The sequence below is a fragment of the Syzygium oleosum genome, unplaced genomic scaffold (genome assembly GCF_021117445.2).
Source record: "Syzygium oleosum isolate NSW1041296 unplaced genomic scaffold, Sole_v2.1 Sole_v2.03, whole genome shotgun sequence".
Classification (NCBI taxonomy): Eukaryota; Viridiplantae; Streptophyta; class Magnoliopsida; order Myrtales; family Myrtaceae; genus Syzygium; species Syzygium oleosum.
The window spans coordinates 2,598,291-2,612,920 of record NW_026607487.1 but is presented as its reverse complement, the minus strand read 5'-3'; the positions used below and the strand labels follow the sequence as shown (position 1 = coordinate 2,612,920).

Below are 14,630 nucleotides of genomic sequence, written 5' to 3'. Positions count from 1 at the left end.
AGATTCATGCGTAAATAAATCAAGTTTGAAAATTATACGACTTAAGTGATTGCAAAATGCCAATATATAAATTTTTCCAACATAATCAGATCAAAGAGATGATTGTATGCTGATGAACACTCCTATTTTGCGTTCAAAATTCTTCCAAATGAGAAACTTCCGTCATATTGGAAACCTTTTCGTTGAAACTCGTGGCTGCAATTGACATATTATTTGCTGATTCCATAACATTCACTTTTTCCATGAAAAAAGCCTCTTCCAGTCACAAGATTGTGGCTTGAAGTGGACATCTAAACGGTAATCTAGTTAAAAAAAAAGTGATTTTATGCTCAACTTCACATACAGAACCACCTGCACATGCGGCTTCTGCAAGCATTTTGAGATTCGGCCAAAGCCAAAGAATAGCACGATTCAAAGCTTGCAAACGACGACTACAGACCATGAGAAGAGGTCGTTTTATGTCAAGAATTCTATGAAGAATGTTAACAATACACAGCACATGATAAAAGACAATATTGAAGTAACTTTGGAACACCATAACATGGCTCATGCCAGCCCGCATCTCCATCCTGTGTTGTTTTGAGACTCTCTAAATTTCATGAAATGCAGCTTGAATCTACCCAAGAAGGATGGGATTAACTAATTGTCAATAAATGGAGATATTTGAGATTGTAGCATGACAATTTACCCCATGAAGGATAAGGTACAAATGCATAAACATCATTTCACCAATCGCAGGTGGACCGCAATGAACAAAGACTTTGTTAGCTGGCCAATGAAAAAGAAAACAACAAGCTTCGGAGAAGTAAGCAATTAGCAACAATTTCCTTGTTTGTGTATAAAAACAAATTTTTTGTTAATAAGATTATGCTGAAAAGGTAAAGTGCAACAAAAGATGTAATTGTTACTTGGTTATTTTGCAGTACCCAATTAGCAAGATCAGCAATATGCAATAGTTTCCTAGGAGGTGAATTTTAACTTTACAAATTCAACGTCGCAAATGTGAAAACCGAGCTTATCAAATCAGAAACCTATATGACAACATTCAAAGGATATTATCACACTAATAAACTGATAGAAAATCGAGGAGATTGTCATCATGCATCCTTGTATACTAATTTTCAGGTGAAATCTACAGCTCAGATAGGATAAGCACAGGAGTTAGTCTTTCATAGTTATGGTATGACTGGCAGTGCATACCCCCCTCTGCAGAGCCTCATCAAGATCAGGAGTGATATCATTACAACGCAAGTGCATCAAACAACTCTGCATCAAGGTAACATACAGACAAATCAGCTGGTACGTATTTGATTAATAGAGGAAGAACCTAACAAGCATACAGAAAGTAGATTCAATTGAGAAAACTACACTCACAAGCATTCGGGAATGTGCTGTTGAGACCAGTTCAGGTGTTGGATCTTCCCAAGCATCAAAACTTCCTCAGTACAATCCAATTGGTCCACGAGCCTCTTCAAGGTTGGCACACAAGATGGCCCTCGGCTGTTGCAGATTCTTCCTCTGCAAAATTCCCCTTCATTTTGATTGGGCTCTGGTATGAAACTTGAAGTTCCTTTGCCAAGTTAGCCAGACCCAGATCAATCATGCAATAAAACGATTCCATGACAACAATAGTATCAAAGGGTATGAAAACTAATTAGCAAATTATTGAGCTCCTCGCCCCAGCTTGTTTCACAGAACGGGCAAAATGTTGTCCCAATTATGCACAAGATTATCGATACAACTCATTGAATTGAAGTCCCAAAGTAAACCCCAGTCATTACATTTTGATCTTGGCTGAAGCATCATGTCAGCTTCTATGACCAACTCCCCCACTCCTTCAATTATGTAAGACTAGCAATTTAGGAAAGTACAGAACCCTGTCATGGAAAACCTTCTCGTCAAAAGAAGATAGTGATGAAAAGTAGGTCATGAATTTCGGAAGAAAAATTATTTTTCACTGCTTATTTACCTCTGTTGAGGAAACATGACTTATGCTGAACTTACACATATAGAACCACCTGCACATGCGGTCTTCCTGCAAGCGAGTTGTGATTTGGCCATTGCTGAAGAATGGCACGATGCCAAAGCTTGCAAAGGACTAAAACACCACATGAGTAGAGGTCGCTTTATATCAAGAATCCTTTGAAGAGTATTAACAACACGGAGCACATGATAAAAGCCAATAGCAAGGAACTTTGGAATGCCTTTCCACAATGACATGGCTCATTCTTGCCCGTATCTCCATCCTGTGGTGTTTGGGGACTATCTCTGAGTTACAAAAATACAGCTTGAATCTACACAAGAAGAATAGCACTGACTAATTATCAGTAAATGAAAAAAACTGACATCATAGCATCAAAATTTACCCCATGAAAGATAAGATACAATTGCCTAAACATCATTTACGCCAATCGTAGTTGGACCAAAATGAACAAAGACTTCATTAGCTGGCCGATGAAAAAGAAAACAACTGACTTGGGAGAAGTAAGCAATTAGCAACACTTTCCTTGTTTGTGTTTAGGAACAGAATTGATGTTAATAAAATTATGTTGAAAAGGTGAAGTGCCTAAACTACGGAATAGAAAGACGTATTTGTTACTTGGTTATTGGCAATATCCAATCAGCAAAATCACCAATACGGGATAATTTGCGAGGAGGTCAATTTTAACTTTACGAATTCAATGCCGCATACATGAGAATTGAGCTTATCAAATCAGAAACCTATATGACAACATTCAAAGGAAATTATCACACAAATAAACTGATAGAAATGGAGGAGCCTATTAGTGCATACCTCCCTCTGCAGAGCCTCATTGAGTTGAGGAGTGATATCAGTAGAATGCAACTGCATCAAACAACGCTGCATCAGGGTAACAAACAAAAATATCAGTGGCTACATATTTCATTGACAGAGAGGTAGAACGTAATGAGCATACAGAAAGCATATTAAATTTGAAAAACTACATTTACTATCATTCAGGTATGTGATGTTGAGACCAGATCAAGTGGTTTGGATCTTCACAAGCATCAAAACTTCCTCAGGACACTCCAGTTAGCCCACGAGCCTCTTCAAGGTTAGAACACAAGATGGTGCTCAGCTGTTGCTGATGCTTCCTCTGCAAAATCCCATTTCTTCATTTTGATCGGTCTCAGGTATGGAAGTTGAAGGTCCTCAGCCAAGTTAGCCACACCCAAATCAATCATGTGACAAAACAATTCCATGACAACAATAGGATCATATGGGATGTAAACTGATTAGCAAATTCTTGAGCTCCTCGCCCCAGCCTGTTTCACAGACGGGCAAAAAATTGTCCAATTAGGCAAAAGGTCATCAACACAGCTTATTGAATTGAAGTCCCAAAGTAAGCCTTGATCATCACATAAGACCAACCAAACCTGTCATAAAAGTAGCACTGGTTTACCTTGCTTGATAATCTTTCAAAACAACAGTGTGACTACTGACAATGTTAAGGTGGTCTATAATCATATATGATAGAGTTGCAAAAACTAATTTTACATTTTTTTTTATCACCAACCTGAAACACTTGAACCTTGAATTTTATTTTACCTTGGCTCCTCATAGTTACTGGGAATTGATGCCCTTCTTAGAAGGTTTAAGGGTAACATCAAGGGAACAATAAGAAACTTGACAGGGTTTTTGTTCATCACAGAAAATTTAAAGGTGTTTGTCCCCAAAATCAATCAAATAGATACCCAGTGTGGAGCAAACCATTCTTAAAAAATAGAGCTTCGAGAAAGGTATTTACTCTATTCCCTCACGCTGGCCGTTCAAGGATGAAGAATCTTACTAGATGACCAATGCCTTCTATTGACATTTGGGTCTACATTTTGATCTTGGTTGAAGCATCATGTCAGCTTCCACGACCAACTACCCTGCTCCTTCAATTATGTAAGACTAGCAATTCAGGAAAGTGCAGAACCCTGTCATGGAAAACCATCTTGTCAAAAGAAGATAGCAATGAAAAGTAGGACATGAATATTAGAAGAAAAATGATAGTTTACTGATTATTTACCTCTGTCAAAAAAACATGACTTGTCTCACTGTTGGCATGCAAGATGGTCCTCAGCTGTTGCTGATGCTTCCTCTGCAAAATCCCTTCTTTTCATTTTGATCGGTCTCAAATCTGGAATTTGAAGTTTCTCAGCCAAGTGAGCCACACCCAAATCAGTCATGTGATAAAACAATTCCATGACAATAATAGGATCAAATGGGATGTAAACTAATTAGCAAATTCTTGAGCTCCTCGCACTAGCTTGTTTCACAGATGGGCAAAAAATTGTCCAATTATGCAAAAGATAATCAATACAGCTGATTGAATTGAAGTCCCAAAGTAAGCCTTGATCGTTACATAGACCAACCAAAACTGTCACAGAAGCAAGCACCAGTTTACCTCGCTTGATAATATTTCAAAACAACAGTTTGATTACTGGTAATGTTAAGGGGGTGTACATTCATATATGACAGACTAGCTAAAACTGCTTTAACATTTTTTTTTTATCACCAACCAGAAACATTTGAACCTTATATTTTATTTTAGCTCAGTTCATCATACTTACTGGGAATTGATGCCCTTCTTAGAAGGTTCAAGAGCAACATAAAGGGAACATTAAGAAACTTGACGGGGTTTTCGTTCATCACAAAAAACCGAAAGGCGTTTGTCCCAAACAGGACATATGCCATTAGTCAAATTTGACACAAGACAACTCACAAAGGAACTCAAAATGGCCAAGGATTTTTTCAAAGAAAATATGAATTTTGGACAGGGAAAATCTGGGCGTAATTTACAATATTGAGTAGCAGAAGATCATTAGCCTCTAGGTGAAAATTTCAAATCCCAAGTTTACAGAGAGGGAAACTGTAAATCACTAGGGAATTCTTGATTACCTGCGTTTGATATTTTCACCCTTGCCTCACAAGCAGCTAATCTGTTTGTAGTCTACAAAAGCTGCCAATGGAAGGATAAATGAAATACATTGCCACAACGTATCGAACAGCAATATATGTAGGCAAATCCAGAGTTTCCAAAATCAATCAAATAGATACCCGGTGTGGAGCAAATCATTCTTAAAAAATAGAGCTTCGAGAAAAGTATTACTCTATTCGCTCATGCTGGCCGTTCAAGGATGAAGAATCTTACTAGATGACCAATGCCTTCTATTGACATTTGGGTCCACATTTTGATCTTGGCTGAAGCATCATGTCAGCTTCTATGACCAACTCCCCCACTCCTTCAATTATGTAAGACTAGCAATTTAGGAAAGTACAGAACCTGTCATGGAAAACATTCTTGTCAAAAGAAGATAGTGATGAAAAGTAGGTCATGAATCTCAGAAGAAAAATGATTGTTCACTGCTTATTTACCTCTGTCAAGAAAACATCAATCACTCTCTGTTGAGGAATCATCACAGCGTGAGTCGTAAGACAGCTCTTCTTCATAATTTCTAAAGACGCGTGTTCTGGATAATTTCGGTATTGCTTCCAATGAGTAACAACCAGAGATATTCAAATCAATTAAATCCAACTTTTCAAATCCCCCAAGCTGAGTAAGTTTCTTGCAGTTTCGAACATTTAGAGATCGCAATTTCTCACATCCCGTCAAATTTGGCAACATCTCCATTGATTCGCATCCCGTAAAATCCAACTCTTCTAAGAATTTTGCACCATCAAGACCTCGAATTTCAACTAGATTGTTGCACTTGACAGCCACTAATTTCTTCAAACACCATGATTTTGGACAGAGAAGCCTTTTAATGGAATTGCAGTCATATATAAATATGCCCTCCAAGAACTCCAAATTATCACTGCCCTGAATTTCGACTAGGCTATCGCAACGCACAGCACGTAATCGTTTCAAACAAATTAATTGTGAAAGGTCCAATCTTTCAATTGAATTGCACTTTTTTATTGAAAACATTTCCAAGTTCTTCAATCCGTCGAGCTTAAGCAATATCAGCTTACCACACTCCTCAATACAGAGTTTCAAGAGTCTTGAGGGAAGCTCGGGGATGTCTTCAAGTAGATGGCATGCCCAAAGATGGAGTTTTTCTAGGTGGATTAGGCTAGAAAGCTGTGGCAGCGACCGGTGCTTGCGACAGCCCCATAGGTAAAGGCGCTGGAGAGAAGAAAGATCCCCAATAGCACTAGGAAGCTTTTCAAGCCCAGAACGACTCAAGCTCAGGTGTTGCAAATTCTGTAAATCCCCAATTGAGCTAGGGATTTCTCTCAGTGACTTACAACGGTAGGCACTCAGTGTCTTCAGCTTCCTCAGATAACCAATAGACGTAGGGATCTTTGTAATACCAGAATCATCTAATACAAGTTCTTCTAAATCTTTTAATTCGCCCACTTCCTCTGGTAGCTCCTTGAGACTTTCACATTCATGCAAGTCCAAGGAAACGAGGCTCTTGAGTTTGCCAACAGAAGGGTGGAGATGCTCCAGTTTGCGACAACCTCTCAAGGTGAGGATCTTCAACTGCGTGAAAGCTGAGAGATCAGGAGTACATCTGAAACCATTACACCATCTAAGGTCGAGAACTAGTAGCCGCTTTGCCGTCTACACAAAAAGAGGAGAATAAAGCTGTCAAAAGAATGAGAGTGGGGGATCGGCTAAACAAAAACAAAACACCATCTTAAATCACGGAGAGAGGGAGGATGTCTCTTTTTTTCCCCCCCAATCTTACCATGAATGTACTCCATCCTTCCCAATCCTCTGTGATCGAGTTCTCTGATAAATCCAGCACCGATAATTTCGGTAGATTGGTTGTTAGAAGAGACAGATCGACTCCCGCGACCCACAATTGAAGCCATCTTATTTCAGAAAGGAGTTCGTTGGAGTCTCCCCTTAAAGCTGCCCTCGTCCAGTCATCGAACCAGGGTCCAGGACCAAAACTCCCCAACTGTATCAAATCAATCCGTAGAACGTGTAAATTGACTTTTTAACTTTTCATTTTTTGCTTCTTTTTTTAAATCTTGGATTTGCACGATTTGTTGTCATTCTATACTTCCCTTGTATATAAATATGGACACGTGAACTCACCTTTAAATTTTTTTTTCGACGACCTTTTGAAATTTTTGAAAATAAAGACAAAAAATATTTATTGCTTTAAAACAATTAAGGCAAATGTACCTCAATGCTTTATCTTTTGCTTTTTTTCAAATTTTGTAGCTCGTGCACTTTGACTTTTATCTAAGACGAAATACATGAAACCATTTTACAACATACAAATGTTTGCTTGTAAATTTTCATATGACTTGTGTGTAATTTTTCAAAAGAATTTGTTAAAAAATGTTAGTGGGCCACCTGTAAGTAGCTAAGGAACCACCCGATTTTCATTTCATTAACTATTTTTGTGAAGTGTTTAACCATTTCTTTGGAATCTGAAACGTTTTTTTTTCTTTATAGTATGTTTAAAAAGTGATGTGGTGACATTGGTTAGCAATACACGTTTTAGATTTTGCATGAGAATGATGCCGTTTCTTTTTGCATCTTATAAGTCAAAACATGCTGTTTAACTTTCATGCTAAAACAGATCGTTTAATTAGTTGAAGACGGTGAAAAAAAATCCCATGTGGCTCTGATTGACTTTAAAAATAATACCTATATTTTCCCCCAAAAGTTCAATTGATTGGAATTGTTTTTTTGGTTGGTTTGATTCACTTTTACGATTTGACTCGTTTGTCGTTATCTCTACTTTATATATTAAATAATGAAAAATCAACAATGGGTATAATTTCTCTTAAGTTTGTTCGTAGGAAAAGTCACCAAATTGTTGTAATCAGCATTCCACGCTATATTTCATTATTTTCGCTTGTTCATCAATCTATACAATATATTACATTAATAAATCTCTTATATGGAAAGGGGATATGAAACCTCAAACTTTCGTCAAAAGTTTCCACACAATTCGCATATTTTTCACCAATATGAACCAAAGTAATAGGATATAACAAGATAAACAGAATCATATTTTAAATAGTCGAGACAATTGGAAATTAGTCCCATAAGTAATCCATTTCCAAAGTTAAATAAAAATTTCTTGCATCGCACAGCCATTTAATTTTTTTTCCAACACTAATTATCATCGTTCAACATTTCTGTCTTTTCAAAACAAATTTGACTTTTATTTTTTATTTTTCAAACACCCATATGGTGTGCTCTTTTTGCTAATGTTAAAAAATTATTGGATCGACAAAAGAGTGTGATATTGAATCATGGGAACGAACTATTTCAAATTATATCAAGAATATAAAGCTGTTTCCATTGCCCAACATCTCTTGGTTCATTGCTAGGGTAATTCCTTGCTATTGATCAGTCATGAGCCTATGAGGCATCCCAAATGGATAATATATAATAATAAAATGACACGAATATTGATAATTTAAGGAAAAGAGAAACATAGTTGAAAAAATTGGCTTATGCTGAAAATCATATATAATGAATACAAAGGTACGGATATAATAATATGCACGACATTTCCTCTAATTAGTCGAGTTTTCTTTTTCTTAATAGTCAAGTTAGTATAGCTGTTTCTGGCACGAAAGAGGCATTGTCCCAAAAAATATAAATAATACAAAACAACTTATAGCAGATAGAAATGTTTGTTATTAGAAAATCCACTCTTTATCACACACCTTACCTAATCCATGAATTGAGCAAGGCCTACGGGATAAAACCTTAAAAAATAGCAAGATTTTCCTAAAAATATTTTTAAGGGGATTTTTGCTATCTTATCTATTAAGAGGAAAGAAGGATGAAAAGAGATAGAAACAACTAGTAGAGGGACGGGTATCTTCAATATCAAAATGGAGAAAAAAATGTCAAACATTGGATTCCTAGATCACACGACCACCACAATACAATACATTCGGCTGTACTAGATAGCAAGTGCATGTGATAAGTGTGAAAATTTTCCAATCTTATTGTTTTGAATTAATTACCAGTTATTACAATAGGCACATACTATCTTTTTTTTTACCAAGAAATGTTCATTTATTTGATCTATATGTTTATACTTCATCTCCATTCATTATTGTAGTCCTTCGGATTATCAATATTTTCAACTAGATATGACAATTACATGCTTTTGGTAAACGAGATTTATAGTGTTAAATTATAGTTACAGGATCTTGAATTGAATGTCAATCAAATTTTTACAGATGTCATTTATATCAATGAAATCAAATCAAATGATATAACTTTTTCATCCTTGAGATACTTATAATTTATTTTGCTATCACAATTAATCTACGATGGACAAAAATGGATGTTTAAATATAATTTTTTTCCTAGAAAGAGCATCTTTTCATGCTTGATGAAATATTAGGATAGATCATATTAAATATATTAAAATAAGAGGGAGAGAAAAAGAAAGGAGTGCATGTTTTACCCATTGATGTCCTAGTGCTCTTGTGATTCCATTGTAGTCGCGGTCCCATGGCCCACTACGTTTCTCAAGCAGTTGTTCTTGGCAAAAAATACTCCTTCCAAGATCTATCAGTTGATCATGTATCATAAACTTACCATTATCTCCAATTTTAATTAAGCACCTCAACTTCAACTCTTCAATTCCTTGACTTGGATAAAACCCACAGTCCTCCCACATGTACATGGCGTACTTGCGCCTTTCCTTACTACTCTCTTCTCCAATAAAGAAACAAACAATATCAAGAAAAATATGCTTATGTCCATCTTCTAATGCATCGTAACTTATTCGCAATATCTTTTGGACATCTCTATGCGGTTGGCTTTTTAATTGCTTTTGCACATCTTCCCATACTTTTCGATTCGTTTTTTTATACAAATATGAACCAACAACTTCAAGTGCCAAGGGAAGCCCACCCATGGTGGATATGATATCACGAGATACACCCTCAAAATCCCTCAAAGAATGGTCCGTACGAAATGCGTGTCTGTTAAACAGAAGCAAAGCATGCTCCTCATCCAATTCATTCAATTCATACTTGTAGACTACCTCGAATTCAGATTGATCAAGAACGGCTTCATTTCTAGTTGTAACAATGATGATACTTCCTGCCATAAACCAATTACACTCCCTAGCCAGTGCATCTAGTTGATCGTTGGCATCTATATCATCCAGAAGAATGAGGACCTTTTTTCCTCTGAATCTTGATTTGATTATATTAATTCCAACGTCAACATTCCAAACTTCAAGTTCGATTTGCAGAATTTCCTTAATTAGTTGCTTTTGTAAATAAGGAATACTGTTGCGGCAAGCTGTTTCTCGAATATCTGCAAGGAAGCTGCGATGCACAAAGTCATTCGACAGCCGGTTATAGATTACCTTGGCAAGTGTCGTTTTTCCGATCCCGCCCATGCCATAGATTCCAATCATTCGAGCATTAGTGGTAGGAGTGTCTACCCAATTCCTGATTTTGTTCACATGATCACCAATTCCAACCAAGCGCTTACTAACATCAAGATGAAAATCTTGTTGCAACTCGCTCAGTACCTTTTTCTTAACTTTTTCCACTAATTCTCCTTCATGCCTGTCCAACAACAAAACTCAATTGATAATTTCATAATTATACTTAATCTCATCAAAAGACACCGACATACATGTGAAGGATGGATGGGGCCAATTAACATGCAAGATGTTTTGGTTTCACAAATAACAATGGGGGATGACAGCTAGTGGCCGTTTCATTTTTTTCTCTTTCGTTAGATGAATCTTGTTGGAATAGAATAAGACGGTGAACCTGGCTCGTTAAGAGTCTTTAGAAGTATACTATATGTTATAAGGCTTAAGATTGCTGCTAGTTGAATGATAGGAGATCGATTTTTTTTATTAAAAAAAGTTAGGAGAAAAGGAGGTTACTCCACTCTAAGGCTAGGGCAGCACACATGTCTAAATTGAGGAGATTTACAGATCGCTACCAATGGGGTTTAGTGATAGTGGAAATCAAACATAGACATGGTAAATGTGAAGTAAGTGTCCTGTCCTTTTCAACTGAGCCGACTTTCATTGGCATGAGGAGGTCTATTGTATCTGGGGGTGATAAAGCTTTGGAAGATTGAGCAGTCGAGTCCTTTCTAAGCGTATTGTTTGGTGAATGATACTATTGACTGGAGGGGTTGTCATTCCTTTGATTTTCGCTCCGTTGGAAACCATTGTGATTCATCTGTTTCGCGTGAACACGAAAACTCACTTATCAAAAAAGAAAAGTTCAGGCGGAAGCAAAGTACCCGTTAGCAACTTTCTCGGATTCCCATCCATGTAAGTCACTCACTTCTCTAAGTGCTCGCTGCCCTTCCTGGATATCCTTCTCATCAAAATGCTTTTTACGCGAATGGAATGCCTCCCCAAAACTTCCTTTTAGATACCGCACATCCGATGGGTCCACTTTGTAAAAGATAGGCAACACTGTGTGTGATGTGCTCTTCTTGCGGTCCATGATATGAATGAGCTCGCGGAGGCACCATTTGCTCGAAGCATAATTTTCAGAGATGATGGGGATCGAAATCTTAGACCGTGTGATGGCATCAAGAATCTCTGATCCAAAATCCTCACCAATTGGTATGCTGTTATCGTCCCTGAACACGCAAATCGGGACAGTCCCTGCCTTGATCAAACTATGGTAGAGGTGATCGGTGAATGCCTTGCGGGTATCCGAGCCTCTAAAGCTCAAGAACACGTCGTATTGACCGCTGCCTACATCTGTGGGTACCGGAGAGATGAACGAAGAAGTGGATGCTCCCTCAATGCTCTCTTCCTCTGCTCTCTTTCTCTGACTCTGCCCTTTGTCCATGGTGATCTCAGGGGGAAAGTTGAAACGAAGAGATGCTTTTCTGCTGCTTAAAAGGATTGACGAACAACGAAATATGCTTTTAGGATGCTTTTCTGCAAATGCTTGTTGGCTTGGTCCACTCTAGATAACGTGGACCTCAATTTCCCCCCTAGGCAATGCTGAAGAAGTTCGTGTTCCTGAGAAAGGCCTTCAGTTGAGTTAGCTGACGTTGTTTCACTGCGGAATATTAGGTGGCCGTGAAGAGGCCCCCAAAAAGCCGCCATCATTTACTTCTTCAGAAACACATATTTGAAATTAAACATATTGAAGTGTAATTAGTCGACTTCCTTAAAACACATTTGAACAACTACATAACTTTACGCACGTCTATGATATTTAAAGACAGATTCTTTCAGTTCACACCTAAGATATTCAAATTATGTACAAAATCCATGGAAGCATCTTCTTATGAATATAAGCTCACACAATGCCTAATCCTTATCATAATCCGAGACCTTACTCTTATTATTTTTAGCCTAATATGTAAACAACCCTAACTATCTCCACCGCCTCATTTTCACAACCCCTTCTGTCTAATCCCATTTCCATTGGCCAAACTTATGTAGTGTCGTTTGATTGTTGCCCAATAAACCTCATCCTCTAGATGTGTGCACTTTCCTAATTGGAGGAAATTTTTATCAATCACGTTTTTAATTTGGCGGGATTCAAGTTTCAAGCATCGCTGATATGTAAAATTAACTAAAGCTAAAATATTAATCGAGGAAAAATTTTCAAATTACTCAGCTGTTTAAATTATGAAGGAAGTCAATGAAAATCATTCTAAATGAAAGGGAAATACTTCCTTTTGGGCCCACATTTTATTTCTTTCTAAAAGTGCATAGAAATGAGAGGTAATGCAAAAATTGTACTTTTCTTACAAAATTGGCCTTACTTCCTTTTAAAAGTGAATAAAATGAAGGATAATTAAGTCTATCAAAGAAATTAAGTTCCATTTACATCATTTCCACCCAACATGTATCCCAACATATATTGATTTTAACTTTCCCTCTCTTCTTTCGTGGTTTGCTTGTTTTTTTGTTCTTAATTTTTAGATTTTGAAATTTATGGCTTTAGTTTGTTCGAAATTTGGGGCTTTTTGTGTGATAAAATTTTATGACTCTTAAATAGGATTAATGTTAATACAAAAGGCTGCGTCTCACTAGTAATTACAATATCACGGGGAGCAATTTTGCTCTTTGCTTTAGATGTAATGCAATGTGTTGCGTCTTTTTGCATGTACACAGGTTAGCATACTGCATGGTGTCATGTTGACATTTCATATGGTGACACATTTAATAATCGCATTTGTCGTGTTGTCATCTGACCTTCTTTATTAAAAGTGTCGTGTTCGTATTGTGGCAATTCAACGCGTTTACTAAACATTTCTTGTTCAGGTTTTGCCATATTTGTGTTATATCCTAACTGACATGACACAATTAATATGACACGACATGAATTGTCAACCGTATCTTTAGTAACATGATCGCTCACAAAAACAATGAAAAAAAAAGAATGTCCAAAGTCTTTGAAATTTCATGATTCACTTGATTTTGTTTTGTTCTCTCTCTCTCTCTCTCTCTCTCTCTCTCTCTCTCTCTCTCTCTCTCTCTCTCTCTCTCTCTCCTATGTTCTTTTCTCTTTTTGCGTGAATGTTGCTTCTCTATTCGTTTCAGGTCGGTTGCTTCACTTCTTTATGTTTTGGTTCAAATTTGGTGATTTAATATTTTAATTTTATTTAAAATATTCTTAATGAAATTGGAAATGCGAGGTAGAGATGAACGAATGGTCGTTGTCATTTCTCTCTTATTTATTTCGTGCTGGCCCCACATGCCAATAATTTTATATAGGACAAATTTATGATACCATGTTACCGAGCTGTTCACTTCAAACTTTCAAATTTAAATTATCGTTTGATATATTGTCCACGAAATAGAGCTATAATTTGTTAAATGACACCAAATGAGCATGACGCGTTAGTATTAAGTTACTAATGATATATGAAATACTTGTATACTATCCTTGAGTTCTTTTCCGGGCCATTTTTTTATTACAATTTTGTTGGCATATCATTCAGCTCTTGTAAAGTCAGTAAAACAATGAAAATAGAAGTATGCGAAATATTCAAAAAAATAAAAGATGATTTAGGGAAAAAAATAGAAAAGAAGGGAATGAAGTGCCTGGGCTTACTTTTAGAGGTAACGTCCAAAAGGCTTTTGAATCATGAATTCATGACACATAGAAACCTTCTTGAACATGAATTGAAAGTGAAAAAAGGGAATGAAGTTGGAACGAAAGATGCTATTCTGCTGCATAAAAGGATCGATGAACTAATCTCTATGAACAAGTATGAACATGAATTTGTTACCAAGCAAGAAAAAAATGAACATGAAATCTTTAATTAATTAGTAATTGATTGACTAGGAGCAGTTGCAGATGTTTTTAGTCCTCGCCTTATCTTCTTTTGGACCTCACCCTATTCAAGTCAAGCCTGTTGGCTTGATCCACTCACGAGTAACGTGTGCGTTTTTCAATTGGGCTATAAGAATATGTGTACAAGTATACTGCGTTCAATTAAAAATTTAAAGCATACGTACAGTTTCTTATTTGGTTATTGAAAATTGGAATTCGATAAATCACTTAAAAGATAATGATTGAGTTGAAACGGAATTAGAAACGTGTGAAAGACGTCGAGAGAGGACCGAGCTAGTAATTGTGGATGTGATTTTATATTCTAATTTTGTTTAAAATTGCCATATTCTTAATGAAGTTGGAAATGTGAGGTAGAGATAAACAAAATGCCCGT

The 14,630-nt window shown here is 36.7% G+C and overlaps 2 protein-coding genes across 2 annotated transcripts in view; both read right to left on the bottom strand.

Moving 5' to 3' along the window:
• Positions 1-14,630, bottom strand: part of LOC115662822 (disease resistance protein RPV1-like) — a 207,020-nt gene that overhangs the window by 135,725 nt on the left and 56,665 nt on the right. The window lies entirely within an intron of this gene.
• LOC115668549 (disease resistance protein L6-like) lies at positions 5,400-11,896 on the bottom strand. The gene is made up of 4 exons (XM_056309276.1): positions 11,226-11,896; positions 9,409-10,528; positions 6,703-6,918; positions 5,400-6,575 (listed from the first exon to the last, which is right to left on the bottom strand). Exons 1-4 carry the CDS (start codon positions 11,786-11,788, stop codon positions 5,400-5,402), a joined length of 3,075 nt encoding a protein of 1,024 aa, XP_056165251.1. The 5' UTR covers positions 11,789-11,896.